The 22,566-nt window shown below is 38.6% G+C and overlaps 3 protein-coding genes across 3 annotated transcripts in view; 2 read left to right on the forward strand and 1 right to left on the reverse strand.

Annotated features, from left to right (window-relative positions):
• The window catches only part of LOC114524441 (zinc finger protein 511-like), a 40,775-nt gene extending 35,567 nt beyond the window's left edge, over nt 1-5,208 (forward strand). Inside the window, exon 10 of the mRNA XM_028545518.1 lies at nt 4,041-5,208. Coding sequence (XP_028401319.1) covers nt 4,041-4,208 — 168 coding nt within the window. The 3' untranslated portion in view covers nt 4,209-5,208. The remainder of the gene's footprint in view (nt 1-4,040) is intronic.
• A 993-nt stretch (nt 5,209-6,201) lies between these two features.
• LOC114527664 (capsule biosynthesis protein CapA-like) lies at nt 6,202-15,626 on the reverse strand. The gene is made up of 7 exons (XM_028549375.1): nt 15,445-15,626; nt 10,711-10,957; nt 9,361-9,505; nt 8,665-8,829; nt 8,160-8,387; nt 7,544-7,674; nt 6,202-7,189 (listed from the first exon to the last, which is right to left on the reverse strand). The coding sequence occupies exons 1-7, from the start codon at nt 15,515-15,517 to the stop codon at nt 7,012-7,014; spliced, it is 1,167 nt and encodes a 388-aa protein (XP_028405176.1). The 5' UTR covers nt 15,518-15,626; the 3' UTR covers nt 6,202-7,011.
• Nucleotides 15,627-18,247: 2,621 nt separating this feature from the next.
• On the forward strand, nt 18,248-19,304 carry LOC114526567 (BTB/POZ domain-containing protein KCTD12-like). The gene has a single exon (XM_028548169.1). The coding sequence runs from the start codon at nt 18,384-18,386 to the stop codon at nt 19,101-19,103; it is 720 nt and encodes a 239-aa protein (XP_028403970.1). The 5' UTR covers nt 18,248-18,383; the 3' UTR covers nt 19,104-19,304.
• The last annotated feature ends 3,262 nt before the right edge of the window (nt 19,305-22,566 follow it).

Below are 22,566 nucleotides of genomic sequence, written 5' to 3' on the forward strand. Positions count from 1 at the left end.
CTATATAGAGTATATATATATATATATATATATATATATATATATATATATATATATATATATATATATATATTTTTTTTTTTTTTTTAACTTTTACTGCGTGCGGGTATCGTTCATGCGCGAACATTCTTTATCCTCTGGTGAACACACCTCAATCCAATGTGTGCCGTTCGCCAATGGCAATGTTGGTTGTAAAGTCTTGTGGGAAGGATCAAACTTAATTTGCACAGGGAGGTAGGATGCAGTTTTCACGCCACTTCTATAAAGGCAAAAAAGATGGCTACTGCATGGAGTTGCGAAGGCTGCACGGATCGATCACTGAAGTAAAGTTTACTCTTATTTACAGAGATACATGTATGTATATATATAATTTTAACCTTTACGACCGTAGTGCATGTGAAGAACGCGGCATATAACGTGAGCCGATTTAATAAAAGGGTTAATTAACATATTAGCTATTGGATTGATCCTATAACACGTATTTTCCCTTTCTAAATTTACTATCTGCTATCTGGTTTTACATACCTGGTGACACGCAGTCGAAGAATCCTGGAGAGCGTTGTTGGGCCCGCTAGAGTTGAGGCTTTTCTTTCAAACTCAGCAATCCTTTTCTTAGTCAGTTTCATTACTTTGCGAGTTTGTTTAGTCCGGAATATCTAAAGGTACATGTATATTTATTAAACTTTATTCATATAACTGTAGTGCCTAAAGTAACGTTATTGCGTTCAATAAAGCTTATATTTAAAGAGCTAACGGACTTTGCAGCAACTTAAGGGATAAAAATAATTTTCATTCTTTTGAAAACGTGTCAAATTGTTGAGGTTTGTTAACTTTGTTTCCTGCTAAATTGTAAGTAGCCTGAGAACAGATTATATATTATAGCAAAAATTTAAAAACGTCGTAAAAAGAAAATAAAGTTCAAAACCAGCTACTTTGCCATAATATAATTTCTTATACATGCAAATCCTTCAGTTGGTACGGAATTAAAGGGAAAAGTACTTTCTTTGATAGGAAAATCACTGATGGCTAGTGTTATAGCCATGCAGCCCTGAAATCACGTAGGAAAGTAGGAAATATTTTCGTTTACACTTAATGCAGGTTTTAACAAAACAGCTCAGTTTAGGTCACACAGAACTATGTATAGTACGAAACATTAATTTCAATGTACGTGAGGTGCATGTCTTATCGTCCTCGCTCTGGTATAAGGAAAAATGAATTACTTGCCCAAAAGTCTGTATTATGTTGGGGAAATAAGAAGTTTCCAAGACTATAGGCAGTGAGCTGATTCTTCGTTTTATTGTGAGGTTGTAGTGTATGACTATGTGCACCAATCACAGCCGAGACACCGAGTGAATGAAGATATTCAGCTATACGCTGTTGTCTTCTGTTAGGACGGAACGAGTATTCTCTCCCCCAATGCATATAAACTAGAACCACATCAACGCTTTGATTCTTTAAAGCAAAATTGGACTTTTAATCAATATTTTGATAACAGCTTTTTTTATATGACGTGTTTTAGGATAGGAGTTATTATGCTTCGTCTTTAATGGTGCAGGTTTGCAATTAAGTAACTCTGCAGATAGAGATAGAGAGATAGATCGCCTATATTATAATTATTATATACCTTTAGATGCTGTACATCCCTTTCAGCAATGCGATTACTATAAATGGCTGGTCCAGCTTTGAACGCTTTTCTTATCTTCAAGCAACTGTCATGATGAGTTCGTGGAAAATACACATCACAATAACCGAGAAACCCGACTTTTATTCCTTTTTTCTCTAGTATTACCGGTTGCTACAAGAATTTAAAAAGAGAAAACCTCTTATTTTGCATCCTATGTACAAAGTATTTTGCGCACAAGTGACCTCAGACGTTAGTAGGAGAAAATGATAACCAGGCTCTAATGCACATCTTACTTGATCAATAGCAGAACAATCATAAGCGAAGGTAACTTTTTTTTCTGCCAGAACGTGCGCAAGTTTGAAAGTGACCGACTGTGTTCAATTCCATACCATTTAAAAGTATCACAGGAAAGGGTCTGAGTCGCGCGTGGTTGAGGTTACTAAATTCATGCAAGCATACAGCAAGGCTCAGTCCTCAAGGACTATAGAGTACTTAATTCATGCAGGACCGGCCAACATACCTGTGGCGTGTCGTATTTACCAAAATTTATGCCAAAGCTTCTTATTCCAACATCGGCCAGAACTTTGCTTGTATAATTTACTGGTTTTTCACCAAAATCGTTGAGATGATTGTTAGCAAGGCTCATGACATCAAATCCTGCGAACCTGGAAAGTATACTGAAGAATAAGGCCGCTTATCCCATGAACGACGTAGGCGGAAATATAAATTCTGGCGCCAAATGAGGTTCCTGTAGCCTGAGTTGCGCCGCTTGTATTATAGCCTGTGTTCCAGTCCACTGCGCGATTTGCTACTAAATCGTGCAGTGGACAGTGGACTGGAACACAGGCTACTTGAATACTTGTATTACGGAAGTGTAATTATAATGTAAGCCTTCAGGCTAATGTGTCGGAGACAAGATGCAAGAAGTTTGCAAGCAAAACGGGAAATGTCATCTACGAACATCTAAGTCTAAGAACAAAACGAATCAAGGGGTCATGTGCAAAATCATTTATGATGAACCCTACTTTCCTGAATCGAATTTTTATACGATTGATCAGTTGCAGCATCAGATGTCTGAAATTATTAATTGTCACTACGAAAAGAAATTATATCACCTTAATATAATAATAATGTTCTTATTAGGGAAAATGGTTACTAGTAGAAATGAAAACTCAAACAAATTGAAACAGTCTGTAGGTTGGCACATGCACCCATTGTATCGTCAATAGGACAAAAAGACGATTTTTGTCCGACCTCTCGACCAAAGCTACTTAAACAGCATCCTTTTCCGCTTTTCGATATTGTCTGCCATGCAGTACGAATTCAATAGTTTAAAATAAGAAACTTACCGAAGCGCAGCTGCACTATCAGGATAAGCGTCTATGAAAATCCCTTTCTTTCCTTTGTAGCTTTCTTTAATCATCGCTTTAGTCACATACGATGACTCTAGATTGCCAACAGCAATATCAGCGTTTCTGATAGGTCCAGCTACTTTTACCATGGTGTCATTGTAACAATTGTATCCATGATTGACATAGTACATGATGCAACTGTCGAAACTTATGTCACCAACAAATATGATAGAGAATGTATTGTCTTACAAGAATAAAGAAAAGTTAATGTAAGTTATTTCACTCGAAGTTGTCTATGATTCCATAGACCTCATATTCCTACATACGAAGGCATGTCTAATAATTCCCTATAATTTGTTGATTATGTCCCTAACGTGTCAAGATAAAAGCATGAATATAAATAATATTTGTAATACAAAAACAACCACTGCACCAATCGACACAATTTACTTGACTTGATAGAATGTGATATCCATCTATCGTTTGAATCATTCTCTTTATCGCCAAATGAAAATAGCCTGAGGGTACACACTTTTCTCTCTGCAGATGGAGCAATACTGCACCATTAGGCTTTATTTAATACGTACCATTACCGTTCGGAAAGCCTCCCGTATGAACTAACCTCAACGCCAAATACAAACAACACGCAACCCATTTCATCTTTGGAAAATGAATTTGGAAATGGCAGTTATTTTGAAGCGATAGGCTTCAACTTACTAGCTGTGAATATACTTCGGTAAACGTGTCTGTAAGATTGCAGGTATTAACAATGAATGAATGAATCACATGTAATGAACGTTATTGTAGATGAAGGAATCTTCTGCTTGTTCAGTACATGATACTCACTGATATTTTGAATATGTCGTGCATGAGTCAGGCTCCAAGATGGTTCCCTTCTCACTATATGCAAGTATTTTACACACACTATAGGCTCAACTGTAAGACCTAATTGACACATCGTTGTTTCTTATGAAAAGATACGCTAAGCTAATGGCCCTTGCGGTTAGAACAGGTTGGTCTCAACTGTAAATTCCCGCACTTTATAATCTATCTATTATTTTAAGCCTAGTGCCAGAAGGCCGGCTCTGTTGACGAACGGTGGAAAATCTTTGTTAAAACTTGAAAAAATCTTGGTTAAATCTTGGAAAAGGGAATCATGGCATTTTTTTCGAGAGAGGACAATTGACTCGACAGGTGCCAACACTGGTGACCTTGTGCTCACGACGAACTGAAAATATGATTCCATAATTCAATACTAAATAAAGAATATTAAAAGCAAATATAACTTTTTGGGAATAAATCAGCTGCATATTTTAAATACAGTTATTTAATTCGAACTGCATATCGTGGCATTCAAAAAAAGGAGAATACGAGTTGGTGTATAGACTTGATTTAATGTCTCCTCAAATTCAAGACTCAAAAGTATACCGACCTATATCATCATTAACTGACTGCTTGGCCTTACAACAAGACTTAGATCATCTTGAAGTTTGGAGCCATAAAAACAATCTAACTTTTAATTGTACCAAATGCAAAATTCTCACAGTTTCAAGAAAAAAGAATTCTTGTTTATTTCCATATCGTTTGGAGGGAAACGAACTTGCACGTCGCTTAGAGGAAATAGATCTGGGGATAACGATTACTTATAATCTCAAATGGGATTCTCACATTATGCGTATTCGATCCACGGCAAACAAATCCTTAAGGGTCTTGAGGCGGACCTGTTATGAGTTAACGGATACACATGTGAGGAGAATTTTATACTTGTCCCTGGTAAAGTCGACAGGAAGCTATGGTTCCCAAGTATGGTCTCCACAAACTACTAACTTGATGAAAAGCATAGAGGGCGTACAGAGACGTGCTACGCTCTGGATTTTGGGAATAAAACGAGGAGATTTGTCTTACGTAGGACGCTTAAAAAAGCTGGAATTTTTACCTCTTGCCTACGATAGAGAGATCAGAGATTTACTGTTCTACTACAAATGTAGAAACGGTCTTATTGACCTTGACATGGGACAGTTTACGCCAGTTGTCTGTAGCCGAACTAGACGGGGCTCATCATCTTACCTACAGATACCCTATTGCAAAACTAGTACTTTTAAATTGTCATACTTTAATAGAATTGTTAATTTGTGGAACTTTATCCTAAAAGTAGCTCCTCCCGATACGTTTTCAACTATTTCTAGCTTTAAAACATTTCTGCATAAGATTTATAAGGACCTTCTTTCTAAGATATTTGATCCAGATTTGACGTGTACTTACTCGTTGTATAGGACGTGTTCATGTCATAGTTTATATACTTTTAATTTTATTTAACTTAATACTGTTATTTTGTATTTTGGGCTGACACCTAGCATGGGACCTCATCCCGTTCGTGTCCAGCCTTATTTGTTGTTTTTTTTATTATCAAATTAAAGTTGTTAAATTAAATTCGTCTTTCTCTTAATTAAACTGTTACTTACTAGAATAAATACAGTCGATCAGCAAAATTGCTTCAAACACTCTTTCAACAACATCGAACGCACTACGACGCCTGGTATGCACCGAAAATTGGTGAAAATCACGATGCATTGTTTCCTTAAATGGCATTGATCGTGGATCAATGCCATTGTTGACGAGCACGTTGCGGATGCCGGTGCCCATAGGCGTACGGGGCAGGGGGGGCTGCCCACCAAAATTTAGAGAATCATCGGCAAGAAATTCGGGCAACGTTCAGCCAAAATTTCGGGCAAACTGAAAAACAGTTGCATATAGCCAGAATTTTTGAAACCAAATTTTGTAATATATATTACATATATGTATTCTATTTGGTACGTCACTTACATTTTCCTGAAAGCACATCCGGCGCTTTGCCGCAGAATCAGTTTTCTTGCCAAATAAGGTCACTACATTCTTTCTGATAATCGTTGTTAAACCAACTGATAAAATGAAGTTTATTGTTACAAATCTGGTAAAAGTTAAAATTCGGCCACATTGTATAATAATTCAAAAATTTGGGCGATTTTTGACCACCCCCCCCCCCCCGAACTTGCCCTATGCAGGTGCCGTTGAATTTCTCCGAAACTCTCCTTAAATTAATTATCAAAAAGAATACTTGTCTTATATGTCATCCTATAAAATTTAGTACAATATATAATAAACGTCAAAGGCATCATTTAAAGGTATGTTACAGTCGCTAAACGAACACTTTGCTTACATTTTCAATATCTATATATTTCTAAACATGTCAATAACGGTCAGAATGTTTGACATTATTTTGGTTCACTATAGTTCTAAATGATTTTGAGTTGGTTAGAAAAATAAGAGACATGCTAAATTTCAGTAATTTTAAATCAAGTAGTCTAGTCTATGATTTGTTATTAGCAGAACAGATGCGCAGAAACACTTTAAAAATGGGAGGTATTCTCCTAAGCTGAATTTCTGCGCTGACGCATATGCCACCTACCGCCGGCTCGAGCATTATTGTGAGGATACACTGATGAGCAGGACCGGTTATACGAAGGCTGGATGGCGCTATTCATGGTGCCATAGTAGTTTTCCAAGTGCTCTATTATTGCTCGTATAGTATCTATACGAAACCTTAGAAATTTTAAATCAATGTTTCTCTAGCGGGGCCGCGTCCCTCTTGAGGTATTTACACTCGCAACCAAACAAATATTTTACTTCTGATATAGCGTCAGACGGTTAGTTATAACTGCATGTGTGAGGTGTATAATGGCCAAACATGCAAGATAACTAAAGACAAGAACTTTTGCAGTTGTCTATGTATGCGGCAAAAGCATAAGCAGCCATTAGTTATGTTGTTTAATTGAAATAATGCATTAAAAATTTAAGCAAAACTAGTGTACAGTCCTCGGTGTGTTTTTCCTAAATAAAGACCTCGCACTCAGGTATATACTTATCTATTATTTATACGTTTCCCTTATATGCAGACATAGTGCCGTGATTGTAACCTCTTGAACAGCTATATAAATCCATGTATTGTCTTGTATATAATATCGGAGTGTGTCGCCGGTGATCATCCTTTTTAGACAGCTATAGGTGCAGATTTTTACCCTTTCTGCGGGTATCGTTCATGCGTGAACATTCTTTATCCTCTGGTGAACACACCTCAATCCAATGTGTGCCGTTTGTCAATGTTGGTTGTAAAGTCTTGTGTGTAGGATCAAACTTAATTTGCACAGGGAGATATGATGCACTTTCCACGCCTTTTCTACAAGGGAAAATAAGATGGTTACTTGACATTGCGATTGAATGAAGTAAAGTGTACAATTATTATATAATTTATATTATACCACGATACAGGAAAAGCGCGATACATACATGCATTAGGCGATTCAATAAAACGAGAGATTAATATGGTAACTCACTAGGAATTTATTTATATAGCGAGGTCTGAATCCTTTTAACCTAAACCTCCAACCTAATAACCTTTTATAAACCGAAAATTAATTCCTAATGCGAAAATTTTGCGATATTATACTATCATACTGTATATACTCTTCGATGAATGTCTTTATTATGCATGAACTTTTTTAATTAACATCTGCTAGCTGTCTTTAAATACCTGGTGACACGCAGTCGAAGAATCCTGGAGAACGTTGTTGGGCCCACTTGAGTTGAGGCTTTTCTTTCAAACTCAGCAATCCTTTTCTTTGTTAGTCTCATTACTTTACGGGCGTGTTTAGCGCGGAAAATCTAAATGTGTATTTATTCATATTAATAGCTGTCGTGTCCGAAAAGTAACGTTATTGCGTTAAATAAAGCCTAAGTCAAAAACGAAATCCCCCTTGTTGCGCTAGAGCAGGTTATATATAGAGTAAAACGATTCAAAACGGGGTAAAAAGAAAATCAAGTTCAAGACCAGCTAAGATATCATTTCGTACATGCAAATTCTTCAGTTGGTACGGAATTATAGGAAAAGTACTAGTTTTCTTTCATAGGAAAATCATCACACAGTAGCTAGTGTTAGGCATGAAGCTCTAAGGGGATGCGGAAAAATATTTTCGTTTACCGTGATTACATGGAGTGCATGGTCGTTAGTTCAAGTCGCACAGTCGAAAGGGTTTTTTTCATCATTAAAGATATGGGCCACAAAAGGACGCAATAAGAAACGTTTCAATGCACATGAGGTACATGGCTTATCGTCGTAGCAATGGTATAAAGTGCAAAGAATTACTTGCCCAAAATCTTGTTCTATGTTGAGGAAATAAAAAGTTCCCAAGACTATAGACGGTGAGCTGATTCTTCGTTTTACTGTGAGGTTGTAGTGTATGACTATGTGCACCAATCACAGCCGAGACACCGAGTGAATGAAGATATTCAGCTATACGCTTTTGGCGTCTGTTAGGACGGAGCCTGTATTCTCTACCCCAGTGCATATAGACTAGAACTACATCAACGCCTTGACCCTTAAAAAAAAGAAAATCGAACAGTCGCCGTTACGAGGTCTATTCGCATGCATTATCATCCTAAATCCACACTAACTACGCTCGGCTTTTACCTCTGACAAGAGCATTGCACTGTCGGCATCGCTATAAGGCCTATAGCTTCGTTTTTCTGGCTCAAATTTGAGACGCGTATGATTTCCATTCGAAATTATGACTCTTTAATCCTCCAGTAAGCAATTATATGAAATTATATCGTAGATTTTAATTTAAAGGTTTCTGGTTTTTCTATTTACTCTACCTTTAAATGCTGAACATCCCTTTCAGCAATGCGGTTACTATAAATGGCTGGTCCAGCATCGTACGTTTTTCGTATCTTCGAGCAACTATCACGAGTTCGAAAATACACATCACAATAACCGAGAAACCCAATTTTTACTCCCTTTTTCTCTAGTATTACTGATCGCTGGAAGAATTTTTAAAAAAGGGAAACCATTATTCTTGTATCGCAATAATTTTAATGCGCCGCAGTTGTTGTATTGTTTCTGTTATGCTATTCGCACTTGAGCTGTGGCTTTGAGGACTGGCGCCTGACGTTTACGAGCCTGAGTAACATGCGACATCATCACGCATACGATGAACAGAAATAGACCTCCTATAGCCTGCGTTCACACGGAACCTCGGACAAATTTGGTAATAGTCGAATTCATATATTAGAGACGGGAAACTTATCGAAGACGGGAAACTCGTCTGATTCGTCTGATGTCAATCCGGCCGAATTTTCCTGTCTAACTTTCCCGTCTAAACAGACGGGGAAGTTAGACAGGAATCCCGTCTGGACCAGAAACTCGTCTTAAATTCGAATTAGTAGACGGATAAATCCAACGAGTTTCTGAAAGAAAATAAACAAAATGATTATATCCTAATAATTACGATTTCTTAGCATTACCCGCGGCCCATCACTGATAAAGTCCTGCTTCACGTAGGAAAAGTATACCTGTGGCGTGTCGTATTCGCCGAAATTCGTACCAAAGCTTTTTATTCCGACATCGGCCAGAGCTTTCATTGTATAATTTACTGGTTTTTCACCAAAATCGTTGAGATGATTGTTAGCAAGGCTCATGATATCAAATCCAGCGAGCCTGAAAAGTACAAAAAAGCAACACGCTTATAAAACGCGTTTCCTGGCGTGAAGCATATTGCTCGCAATCAACAAAGGCATCCACAGCTAATTACTTGCAGTCAGTCCGAGCCCAAGTTGTTCCTCTCCCTCTCACTAGCCTTGCAAATGACAGTGTATATGGACAACGGTTGGATAATAAAGTACAAAGATAGCCAACAAGGCATGCTGGAAAACACGTGTAAAAAAAGTACCCTTAACCACAGAATACGTATTATTATTACCATCCATCTTTTATCTATAACTAACTCTACAAAGGCTTTACCCACTTCAATTTTTTTTCACAACATAGGAAGTGTACATTAAGACAATCGATGAGTCTACTATTTCTAGCTCTATCTTAACAGCTTGGGCAAGTCAACTATTCCATCGTAGCCTTCCTAATTCTCTGTCGGAAGAAATTGAATGTATCCAGAAGCGTGCTATATGCGAAGTGGACCTTTAGTCGACGTAGCTGGGATTTTCGAATATTACATAGCCTCTTTTAAACGTCAAATTCGAAAGGGAAGTGGGCCGACGACATTCGATGTAAAACATTAAAGATAAATGAAGAATCGTCGCGGCGTATAAAGATGTCAAAGCGGCTTACAAAAGTTATTACGCAGTTAAGAGGCCCACTTGTCATATTACTGGGCATGCCAAGTTATTCTAAGTAAAAGAGGGTTGTATAAATGTGCTGTCACCATAGTTACGAACACCATACGCAACCATGGATGGAGCCTTGAAGAAGGCATGTGTGCGGGAACCGTATTATACGCACTCCACCTGAAGTTTTCTGATTTCCCTCACACCTCAATGCTCAAGGGACCGAAAAAGTCATTACTGATTTCCACATGCATGACCATCCCAATGACCCAATCTCATTATACGTAGGGTTTTTTGCCTTTCACAAAGCCTGCTCGGAGTTGACCGAGAATTGCATGGAATGCATGGAATTGACCAAGAACAGCATGATAAACTGGTTAGGGTCACCCTTTACCTCCTCCAAACTACTAGTGTAACACTCAACGTGAAATGCTAATCAGTTTCACTACTTCCAAAAAATATAGTTGATGCATGGCAACTGTAAAACAAGCAGATTCCAAAACGATCACTTCGATCACCTAGTTCTCTGAACCTTCTGATATTTCACAATTGCAGCAATTTATGTTTTAATAAGAAACTTACCGAAGCGCGGCTGCACTGTCAGGATGAGCGTTTATGTAAACATTTTTTCTTCCTTTGTAGCTGTCTTTCATCATTGTTTTCGTCACATACGGTGACTCCAGGTTGCCAACAGCAATATCAGCGTTTTTGATAGGTCCAGCTACTTTTACCAAGGTGTCATTGTAATAGTTGTAGCCATGATTGACATAGTACATGATGCAACTGCCAAAACTTACGTCACCGACAAATATGATAGAGACTGCATTGTCTTACAAGAATAAAGGGAAGTGAATAAAAGCTTTTTATTTTATAGGAAGTCGTTCATTTTGACTCTAGACTTACTGGGGGAGATCTAGTTCCAACTTCTTCTAATATATTGGGGTCGCTAACTCGTTAAATGGGTGGGACATGTGTTGAAATGAATGTCCATTTTTTTCAGTCACTTACACCACAGCAACGTATTCGTGTGGCCGCGTGGGGGGAGGGCTCCAAAGGATTTAGCTTCCTTGGGGGGGGGTTAATGTCTCTTAAAGATGACATAAATTTAAATTTGATATAACGTTATATAACTATGTAAAACAATAATAAAAGTATTTCCATTTGAAGTTTTGCATAAATGGATGATTTTGCACAATGTGTTATCGATCCATCACTTGGATTATTCTCTTCGATAGCAAAGATCGTCGCACATGTACGTGATGATCACAAATGACCCCGCGTGTTATATCAAATTTAAATTATGTCACCTGCTGTAAAAAAGTAACCGTTAAAATTAGATATAAATCGCGAAATATTTTTTCAATATAATGTTCCGTACCTAGCCAAGTTCGTTTGACTCAGAAACCCGAGATATCAAAAATATCACATTTATTATTCTACAGTTCACGCACGTTTTCAAAATCCCCTGAACTAATACCATTCTGCCCTTTTATACCCGTGTATATTAACATAAATTGTTAATTGTTGCTGCATACTATTGTCCAACACAACACTCTCCCCTTCTCAAGTCCAAACCCGTCTCTGTTGGACTATAACTTAGCTAATAAGTCATACAGTTATTCATAACAATCACCGTTTGTCTCTATTTTCCAACAGATTAATAGTCGATTCGGTTCCCTTCTTTTTCTCATACTTCTTCTGGGCATTATCTGCTGTACCTCTTCGGTTTGTATGCTCTCTTTGCTTGGGAGCACAGAACGTATATTCTCACCGACATACTTCATTAGTCTGTTTCGATGTCAGTGCTACTATGGGTTTGGTACGGTTTGATAGTTGTATCCTGTAAACTAGGTCATTTATTCGCTTCACTATACCACATAAGGACCCACCCAAGGCTTGGATAATTTAGGAGATATTTCTTTCTTCCTTCCGGGCTTATAAAGCCATGCAGGTGTTCCTACATCCAATTTTTTTGCTGTAGCGTCAACATTGTATCTCGTTTTCATTCTATCCGTTGTTATCTTCAAACGTTTTCGAGCAAATTGATGTGATCCCCATCATCAACTTTGCTGGTGTGAATCCCGTTGATTCATGGGTTGCTGTACGATACGCCATGAGTATAATAGAGGTATATGCTGGTCCCAATCTTTCTGGTTTTCATTAACAAAAATTGCCAGCTGATGTTCTAATGTCCGATTATAACGTTCTACCATTCCATCCGATTGCGGTGTAGAGGTGTTGTTCTAGTTTTCTTTATTCCCAGGAGCTTGCACATCTCAGCAAATACCCGCGATTCGAAGTTTCTCCCCTGATCGGAATGCAATTCGATGGGCACCCCAAAACGAGATACCAATTGATCAACTAACACCTTTGCTACTGTTTCTGCCTTCTGGTTTGGAAGTGGGTAGGCTTCCGGCCACTTGGTAAAGTAATCCATAGCAATGAGAATATGGCTTGTTACCATCTTCTGTAACTGGCAAGGGTCCTAATACATCTATCGCTACTCGCTCTAACGGTGATCCCACAACGTATGTAGCGCATGGGGCTTTTATCTTTCTTAAGGGACCTTTTCTTGCTGAACATAAATCACATTGAGCACACCACATTTTTATGTCATCTCTTAATTTCGGCCAATAGAATCTTTCTTTTATCTTACCAACTGTTTTGTTAATCCCAAAATTTCCTCCAGTTTTTGAATCGTGTAAGAAATCAAAAATTCTCTTTCGTAAAGTTTTAGGGACCAATCGCTGCAGTATTTCCGATTTACCGGTGGGGTCTTCCCAAACTCGACACCGAAATCCCTCGGCATAACGAAGACTGTCCCACTGTGCCAAAAGTTCCCCCCACTTCGGTCTGCTTTGACCATTTTTCAGTGCATCAATTAAAGTTTTGAGGTCTTCGTCTTCTCCTTGTGCTTTAATCCAATTTTCCCCGTCTACGGCGGATGTCTCTACCGGTTGACTCCTGGACTTTTCTCGATGATTTGCCTTTCTCGTCACTCTTTCCACCTTCAGCTGAAATCTCTCTTCATAACGTTTACATTGGCTGCAATTTCTCCATAACAAGGACGTCTAGACAAAGCGTCAGCATTCTGGTAACTAGATCCTGGTCGATGTGTCACGTTAAAATCGTACGTTTGAAGTTTCTCCAGCCATCGAGCTACTTGGCCTTGCGGATTGCGAAAACTCATGAACCACTGCAACGCTGAATGGTCTGTTCGCACTTGAAAACTCTGTCCATACAGATAATGATTAAAGTGTTCGATTGCTTTGACTACGGCTAAGAGTTCCTTTCTTGTCACGCAGTAATTCTTCTTCGATTGACTCAGTGTTTGGCTGAAGTAGGCTATCACTTTTTCCTCTCCATCTTGGTTCTGTGACAGGACAGCGCCAATAGCACAGTCAGATGCGTCTGTATCCAATCGAAATTCTCCGTGTATGTTAGGGTAGGCCAATATTGGCGTTGAAGTCAGCAATTGTTTTAGCTTTTCAAACGACTCTTGGCATTTTTCTGTGCACGCGAACTCACTATTCTTCTCCGTTAGCTGATGAAGGGGTCGGGCGACGTCAGCGAAATGAGGAACGAACTTCCGGTAATACGTGCATAATCCGGGAAAACTTCTGACTTCGGTCTTATTCTTGGGTTCTGGCCACGTATAGACAGCATCTGTTTTGTTAGGATCAACTGCAATACCTGCTTGACTAACGACATGTCCCAGGAATTGTACATTTCTCTGGAAAAGATCGCATTTCTTGGGGTTTAACTTCAGTCCAGCTGCTCGCAATCTCTGAAAAATAGGCACCCAAAGAGTGCATAAGGATTTGCAAAACGCATTTCAATGTTTTGTTTATTGCGAATGGCGATTGCATGAACATAGGCAGCCCAATGTTATGGTTGCCTGCGCACGGGCACATACGGCGTAGTGATAGTTATATAATAGTATATAAAACCAATTCCCGAACATTCAAAGCCATTTCCTCGACGTTTAACCTGTTTGTATTCTCCAGTTATATTAAAATTGCTAAACTAGCTAACGCTTTAACGAGGGCTCCAAAACTTTGTCTACGGTCGTTAGACAAATTTGCCAACACTTGTAAGGCACTTCCCTTCAAACTCGTTGCCAGAAATGCCGCTTTCTGCTCTTCATCCCGGCTATTATACAAAATTGGGCATAGTATGCTTCCCACGACGTTTGACCATCGTACAAGTTTGGCTTCCGAATGAGACTGCCATCCTTCATTGTTGAAGTCGCATTTCTCCCAAATGTATTTCAGTGCGGTAAACGGGCCGACTGGCCAATTATGAACACCGTCTTCTCGTGCTGGCTGTGGCATGGGGGTTGAAACACTCGGCTCCGGACATACCCAGGTTGGTTGTTTTGTTCTTTGGTCGGAACGAGTCACCAACGATGCTCTCAAACTCGCGGTTTCTTTTCCTAAACGTTCAATCTTAACCGAGAGTTCTTGGTTCTCGACTTCTCGTCCTCTAATCGCTGGACATAATCTTTGCTTCTGGCATCAACCAATTTAAGTTCTTCCGTAAAATATTGTCGCACACGAGTCGTTAGTTCTACTCGACTGGCTTGGACTTTATCCTCACAAGCTTTGCCCCGAACTTCGATCGCTTCAGCGCGTTTTCCTAACGCGACTATACTTTCGTTTAAGTTTTCTGCCGCCGTCATAACTTGCTCTTGCTTTTCTTCGATTCTCCCGATTCGTTCTTCATACTGTCCTATGATTTGATTAAATCGTTCCGTTTGCTGAATACGAAGCTCATTTTGTTGGCTTATGTTCCTCAGTTGCTGTTCGATCAGTTCGTACAACACGTTACCCGTTTGCGGTTGCTCATCCATAACCAGTTCACTTTCGTCTGTAAAATCTCTTGTTGTAGACCGAGTGTTCATTTTGGGTTTTGAATCCTGGCGGGGTCGCCAAAATGTTACGTTTACCTAGCCAAGTTCGTTCGACTCAGAAACCCGAGATATCAAAAATATCACATTTATTATTCTATAGTTCACGCACATTTACAAAATCCCCTGAACTAATACCGTTCTGCCCTTTTATACCCGTGTATATTTACATAAATTGTTCATTGTTGCTGCATGCATACCATTGTCCAACACAACAATAAATTTCGTACCGAGCGGTGCACTCCCCCCCCCTCCTTTATAACACAGCGAAATTATCATGCCATCACGCGGTTTAAAGCAGAGATGGATCATCTGTTTGGCAACCCTGACCCCAAAAAAATTATCGCATTATCAGTTTACGTAACGTTAATATAAAACCTGATTCACAATTTAAGTTTTTACTCTACCTTGAGTACCATTAAAGCCTTCCGTATGAACTGATCTCAACGTCAAATAAAAAAAACACGCAATCCATTTCATCCTAGGAAGAATTGTTTAGAGAATGTTAACACGACAAGTTATTGTGAATCGATAAACTTCTTCATATGCCGGGCTTCGGGCAACTTAACTGCCGTGAATAAACGTTGAATAAAATACCCGTAAAATTGTAAATATTTTATTGAACTAGTCACACTTCTGCCAACCACTCCGATAAAGCTTACTGACCGATCATTGCACTTTTTTAAAACGCTGAATTAAGGTAATTTACACACAGGAAATCTTGGAATATAGTGAATATTTTTTGAGGTATTGTTGACAATAATCTTTAGCAATGTAGATGTAATATAGGGGCCAGTTGTATCAAGCCTTAGCCCGACGGTGGATAAGTCAAAATTAAATAACACTCTTACATCTCTCTTGAATATTAATGAGTCAACTTGAATATTATGCACTTAATATGTAGTTGTAAACAGTATCTTTGTATTAAGATTAAAAACATTTAGTTTGCTTGTTGAATAAAACGGCAGACTTGCTTTCTATTTTGAACTTATCCACCGTTTAAGCTAAACGGGCTTGATACAACCGGCCCCTGATTTGTATTTTTCATTAATTTTTCACGCTTTTGAAATTATTAGTATATCAAATCAAATATGTTAAGATAAACATTAATATTCAGATGACGTCAGTCTATCTATGAACACGTTAGTTGTAGTTGACTCCAGCACATATAAGTTGTATAAGTTTTCTTTAATAAATATTGTTATATATAAGTCTTCCACCGTCGATCATGAGTTTAACAATACGCAATCAAATATGAAAATATTTCACAGACAGACAGGCCCGGCCAGGATGCCGGCGGAACCACGGGTGCAGTTGCGCCCGTCGCCTTTCGTTTTTACAACTTTACGGGTGCGCAATAACTAAGTACGATGTATGTGTTGTAGTGCGCAATATTCTTCTCATCTGTGACCCATTCCTGAAAAATATGCCCTTTTCATAAGAAACTGCACCCGTTGCCCTGCATGTATATATAACGTCCGGCATCCCTATTTTCACTGAAATAGATTTCCCGACGCTGATCAGGTCACCGACGTCGGTAACCCATTCACCTAACCACATGTAAAAGGCATGATAGATTAGATGTATACTTTATGATAGAAGTTAGAACGGCTTGCGTGGATATAATGTTCATTTTTGTACAGTCAAATGTTTTAGATACAAAAGGACAGAAAGAAACCCCCAACCTGAAAATATTAATGACAGCCAGACTGTTGCGTAATGACTGCACTTTAATGCACTTACCGATATCGAAACAAGGAAACATCTCCGCAAAATTTTGATTTATTCAACGGGCGATTCTTTCGCCTTGTCAGTATATTTACGCCGGACAACAAATCCAGTTAGTGCATATGCACTAATTTCGGATCAGTACATGGAACTATCATGATCAGTCCAAAGTGTTAATTAATTTATTCGCGTAAACTGATAAAAAGTTTTTTTGCAGACCAAACACATCACCAGATTTCAAATATTGCTTTTCGCCGCGCACGGTTGACGGTTGTTGCTTATATCACTAGCTATGCATAAACCGACTAGCAAGTTTTAAACGTTCATTATCGTTGTTCATAATTCCAATCCCAGTCTTATACTGATAACCTTGAATAGTAAAGGCGCTGTTATATACTATATATTATACTATGCAACTCTCCCTCCAACTTGCAAATGAATGCAAATCTACTTCTGAGTTTGCATCTAATGTTGATAAATACGAAGGTTTCGTTTTTTTGAGCATTTTGATTTTTAACACTCTTTTAAAGATACTGTACACGTAATACAAGTTAACATCCCTCAGGAAAGATGTTGTTTCCAAATGAATCTTGTGTCGGAAAGATTTTTGCCTATGGGAATTTCCTACGAATATTCATGTTTCATACCACTTTACGATGTCAATAGTCACGTTCAATAGTCACGTTCTGAAAAGATTCTTTAATTTCTTCGACCATTGTTCTTCTTCAAATCTCGCTTTTTTGACACTTTTTCTGTCATGCGCGTTCCCCGCCTCGCTGTCGCTCCGCGCGTGTTCTCCCGCGAGACAATGATTACGCAATGATTATAAAACACGCGCCGAGGACGAGACTGATAAATATGTGTAAATTTTCGAAAGTGTTACATTTCCGTATGTTACCAGTTCTACCAAATGAAGTTGAAATTTGGAAGAAAATTTAACATTCACTTATTGCATACTCATGCAGTGTCAAAGTTTCAACGCCACAACGAATGCACTCTCCAGTTTATTTCTGGTCAGTGTGCATTTCAATTACTTTGTTTCTTGTTTCGGTAAATACATGCATCAGCGCTCTAAATTAGTCAAACATACTAACATAGCCTTTTATTCGGGCTATTTGAGGAAAATATAGAAACGATAAAAATCGCAATATTGCGTCATTGCCTTTTTGCATATAACCATATTTTGTTTCCAATAAAGACTTGTCATACTATAAGTATGAGATATTGAAGTGCAGCCAAGGTGCTGAACCGCTCCTATATTTAATATATCCGCATAAATAATCGCATTGCCTTTGATAACTTCCGACATTTAGCTTTCGATTATCTTGATTTTGAAAGACTGCCAAATTCGTGGTTCTGTAGCTATCGAGATCCACAATAGGCATTGAAAAGCTCCTTGCTTTTGCATCAAAATGCAAAGCTCCCTGACGTAAACAGTCCATATATTCTACCGCAAGGACAGCGTATTGTGCCATGCGAGTTTGTTTGATTAGTATGCGATACTTGTTTGCAGTGGGCAGATGTTTTTCATTATTTCCCTCACACTGCGCATGCCCGCTTCCACGAGTTATTGCAAACAGTTTAGAGTCTGGCGCTTGCTTCGGAGAAGTATTGCGCTATGGAAAATCAGGAGAATGCCAAAGCTCTGTCTCCCTCGAGTGTGGTTGACTTAAATGTCGGTGGCCAGCTGTACACGACCACTCTAGGGACTTTAACGAAAGAACCTAGCAGCTTGCTGACTGCTATGTTTAACGGAAGTCAACGAACACCGAAAGATTCTCGAGGTCGCTATTTCATCGATAGAGACGGCGTTTTATTTCGCTACGTCTTGGACTTTTTAAGAAATCTTCGCCTTACCCTACCAGATGGCTTCAACGAGCTGGATCGTTTGTTAGCTGAGGCTGAATATTTCAAAATTAGTTCGATGCAAGAAGCACTCTCGAAGGATCTCAAAAGCCGTACGAGCGTCGAAAAAACAAAGAAAAAAGCCAGCGGGTATCTGTCTGTCTGCGTGCGAGGGACCTACGCGTTTGGACGTGATGGCGTCGCCGACGTGAAATTTCGCAAGCTACAGCGAATTTTGGTGTGTGGTAATGTCGCGTTAGCGCGTGATGTGTTCGGCGACTCTTTGAATGAGACCCGCGACCCAGCCCGGGAGGAAATAAGATATACAAATCGCTTTTATCTCAAATACAATCATCTAGAAAAAGCTTTCGATCAGTTGGCGGAAAAAGGTTTTCAAATGGTCACAAGTTGCGCTGGAGGAGCAGGTTATGATCCTGAGAGCGAGGAAACAAAATGGAACCATTTCAATGACTATATTTTCTACAAAGGGTGATACTTTATATTGATGAAATAATGCAACACTAGTCTAGAGATTTATTATATGTGGCAGCAAAGACTGTTCGGCCTCTTGCAAGCAGGTGGCATGCAAAAAGGCAAACGCCACCGTGGAGTGATCAGCTTAGTATTTATTTAATATTACTAACTGATGGCGATGTATATTTCTTAGTTATTAATTGAAGTAAAAGACTTGATATATTGACTGGGTGCATGGCTTTGTTATTTTAAGTGTGATGACAACTTCCGAAATTCGAGTGTTCTTCCGCGACAGCATGCAAGTCAAGTGATATATTTGCATATATACATATATATTATATGTATACGTGTATTTCAGTCCACTACAAAGGAGATCGTTAGATATTGTTTACGAAATTCGTACATGATTCATGCATCTCCTATACATCTTTCTCATTACAATTACTCTTATTCATTCTTGATTATTTATCAGTTGTCTCGGTGAATACTCATTATACTATGAATTTTTCGAGCGATATTTTCTCTCGATGTAAAAGGCAGTTTGAAGGCCTGGCTCAACAAGCTCATAACAGAGCATTAACGTTTAGTATGAGCCTTGGCTTCACGTAGTTGACCTGATTTATTTCAATTTTTTGCATAGTTTTTTATCATATTTATGGCGCGCAATACGCTGTATGATCTGATTTTGCGACAACAAAATCTAAAGCAGGTGGCGACAGACGGAACGCAGGTTGATTTGAGCCTGATCAGCACCGCATTTATTATATAATCTAACCAATGACGAATCCTAATGGCTAATAGTTATAGCAGAGACTTGATATATTGACTGAGAAGTTTTGATATTGTTCGTCTTGATGCGAACTTCCGAAATAAAGGAGTTGGTCAGGATTTTAGCCGCCTTAGCATTTGCATATAATATATGTCCTTAAAAAGTACATCATGTGAACATTGTTTACAAAAATCATGCATTATTTAGGTTTGCGCATCCCTCCCTCTGCATCCCTCCGCATAATTACTCAACTATCGTCTCTGGGAATCTGATTGGCTCTTAGTCAAAATCGCAACGCGATTTTAGTACAATTCACACTTCCCCGGTGGGCGACTCTGAAATTGCTCGTATCTTTCTGATCTGTAATCATTTGAATCCCAATAACGTTTTGGGTTGGGATAAAACGCGGATCCAGAATGCGGAATTGCGGAAACGGAATGCGGAATTGCGGAATGCTAGAATGTTAAATTTAATTTTAACACGTATAACAGAACTAGAAGTTGCAGTGACAACAGTGTCTACAGCACAACAATGTACTCGTGCAATCTTGTCAACCTTTATCGACGCCAATACCAATGCAATCACTACAACAGCTTATGCCTCATGTTTTGTACAGTCAAGTATAAGGTTACCTTCTTCAAATTCAACGCAATTTTATACCACCATTTGCAACCCATCCAGAAATATCGGCTCGTCCACTTGTTCCCGGCAGCCTGTCAACGTTACAAGATTCGACTGCAGGAGGTTCCATTGTTAGTCTTCAGCAGTTCTGTCCACCATTCGTTCGCGTCTGCTTAAAGCCCTGATCATCCGCACGATCTTACATATGGGGAATATACGATATAATTGCGTGTATTTTTTACACCAACATCAACTAAAACGTTGGTAAGCACAATAAATGTGCTTACACAATAAATTTATGACATTCGCTTGGTAGCCATATACACAGCCTAAAACATACAAATTGCAAGGTTGACAATTGGTTACTGCCTAGTTATGAAATGGCAAAACCTGTAGCGGTTCTTTTATATTTATCAACCTTGTAACAAGATGATAAATAGAGAACGATACATACTGCGCGGAAATATGGAATTTATTTCGAGTGGTTTGAAAGATATCGAACGACTGAGCGCAACACGAGAATTCCATATTTCAAGTTTTTTAAGGCTTTTCCACTGGTGATAATAATCGTACATGTGCGATTGTCATGAATAATTGCACATGTGTTATCATCGCTTTTCAAAACGGCCGATTGTTTTATATCAGTTCAGTTAACAAACTAGCAACAATGAACAAAGAATGTAAACTGACTAATTCACGATTTTCAAGTCATGATATTCCTGGCAAAAGTAAGAATTTTCCCTTATACAAGACAATCTGTGGCTCGGTTCTTTAATCACTCGTTATTCCCCGTGTGTTTCGTGAGGTTTTTCTATAAGCATTTATTCGATTTGCTTTAAAACATTTTTATTACTTTGCAGTTAATAGTTATTGTTGATAGTTTTGACTCCATCTTCACACGATCAAAGCCAAAGGGAAAATATGGTCAATATATTAATAATAATAATATTATGGTCAAAATATTATATTAATAATTATACGGTCAATACATTAATATAATTAAGTCAGTCCAACTTCTATGATGTACATTGGCAATGTTCACTACCGTTTTCGCGTGAAAAAAATAAATATAACGCTCGAATACAACCAGCGTTCTTAGCATACAGACGACCAGGGGCCGGTTGTTCGAAAAGCGTTTAGCTTAAACGGTGGATAAGCCAAAGTTTAAAAATACTCTCATACGTCTTGTGAATGACTGAACCTGTATCTTATGCATTAAATATGTGCTTCCATTGAAAATTAAACTATTTACATCGAAATAGTTGAGCTCAATTGTTCAATAAATAGATCATTTCGTTTTCAATTTTGAACTTATCCACCGTTTAAGCTAAACGCCTTTCGAACAACCGGCCCCAGAGCCATAGAATAAACTAGGGTTCGGTATTAATGAAAGGATTGATAAAATCTCCATGTTTAACAAAATATGCTCCGTTTTCGCATTCCGTTTCCGCAATTCCGGATCCGCGTTTTACCCCAATCCATAACGTTTTGTTGTGGTTTCAAAACTTCACAGGTCCATATACAAAACACGTAAAAATCACACAGGTGGTTTACAATGGACCTTTTCGGTAATTACGGACATCTAACAGGAACATGAGGAAATCATGCACGTATTTAAATTTTCAGAGCATCCACCATTCCACTAGTTTTTAAAGTCAGTTTAATTAAAATCACACTCGGTCTCTCAGACACGAAAAATTTATAGCGGCATTATTAATTAAGTTGATATTCTTAGGGACTAGCTCGCCTCGCCAGCTTGGTTTTATTACGCCACCGTGACACCGTCTCTGGTGGCATCAACTGGCCTTGGCTAATATGCCCACAACCTATCTGATTTTTCTCTTTCGTTATTCATATCATTTTGTTAAATCGGCCGAAATGTTCACTTTTAAAAACGCGACACGTTAGAGAGATAGTAGAGGCATCTACCTCGTAAATTGCCGGCTAAATCCATGAAAATACGCTTCCTGATAAAAGTAAGCTTCCTGATTGCTAGATCTTTTATACTAGCTATGTCTCGATTTCCTTGGATAGCAGCGCAGTCACATGAATTTGACAAACAAACCCCCAGCTTGTCGTAAAATTATAAAAC

Source organism: Dendronephthya gigantea, unplaced genomic scaffold, assembly GCF_004324835.1.
Source record: "Dendronephthya gigantea isolate DGI-Jeju-01 unplaced genomic scaffold, DenGig_1.0 000001F, whole genome shotgun sequence".
In the NCBI taxonomy this organism is placed as follows: domain Eukaryota; kingdom Metazoa; phylum Cnidaria; class Anthozoa; order Malacalcyonacea; family Nephtheidae; genus Dendronephthya; species Dendronephthya gigantea.

Coding starts and splice junctions, on each gene's coding strand:
- LOC114526567 (XM_028548169.1), top strand. CDS start 18,384: ATGGAAAATCAGGAGAATGCCAAAGCTCTGTCTCCCTCGAGTGTGGTT.
- LOC114527664 (XM_028549375.1), bottom strand. CDS start 15,517: ATGAAATGGATTGCGTGTTTTTTTTATTTGACGTTGAGATCAGTTCAT. Junction 10,958..15,444: donor AGGCTTTAATGGTACTCAAG/GTAGAGTAAAAA, acceptor TATTCTTGTAAG/ACAATGCAGTCTCTATCATA. Junction 8,830..9,360: donor GCGAATACGACACGCCACAG/GTATACTTTTCC, acceptor AAATTCTTCCAG/CGATCAGTAATACTAGAGAA.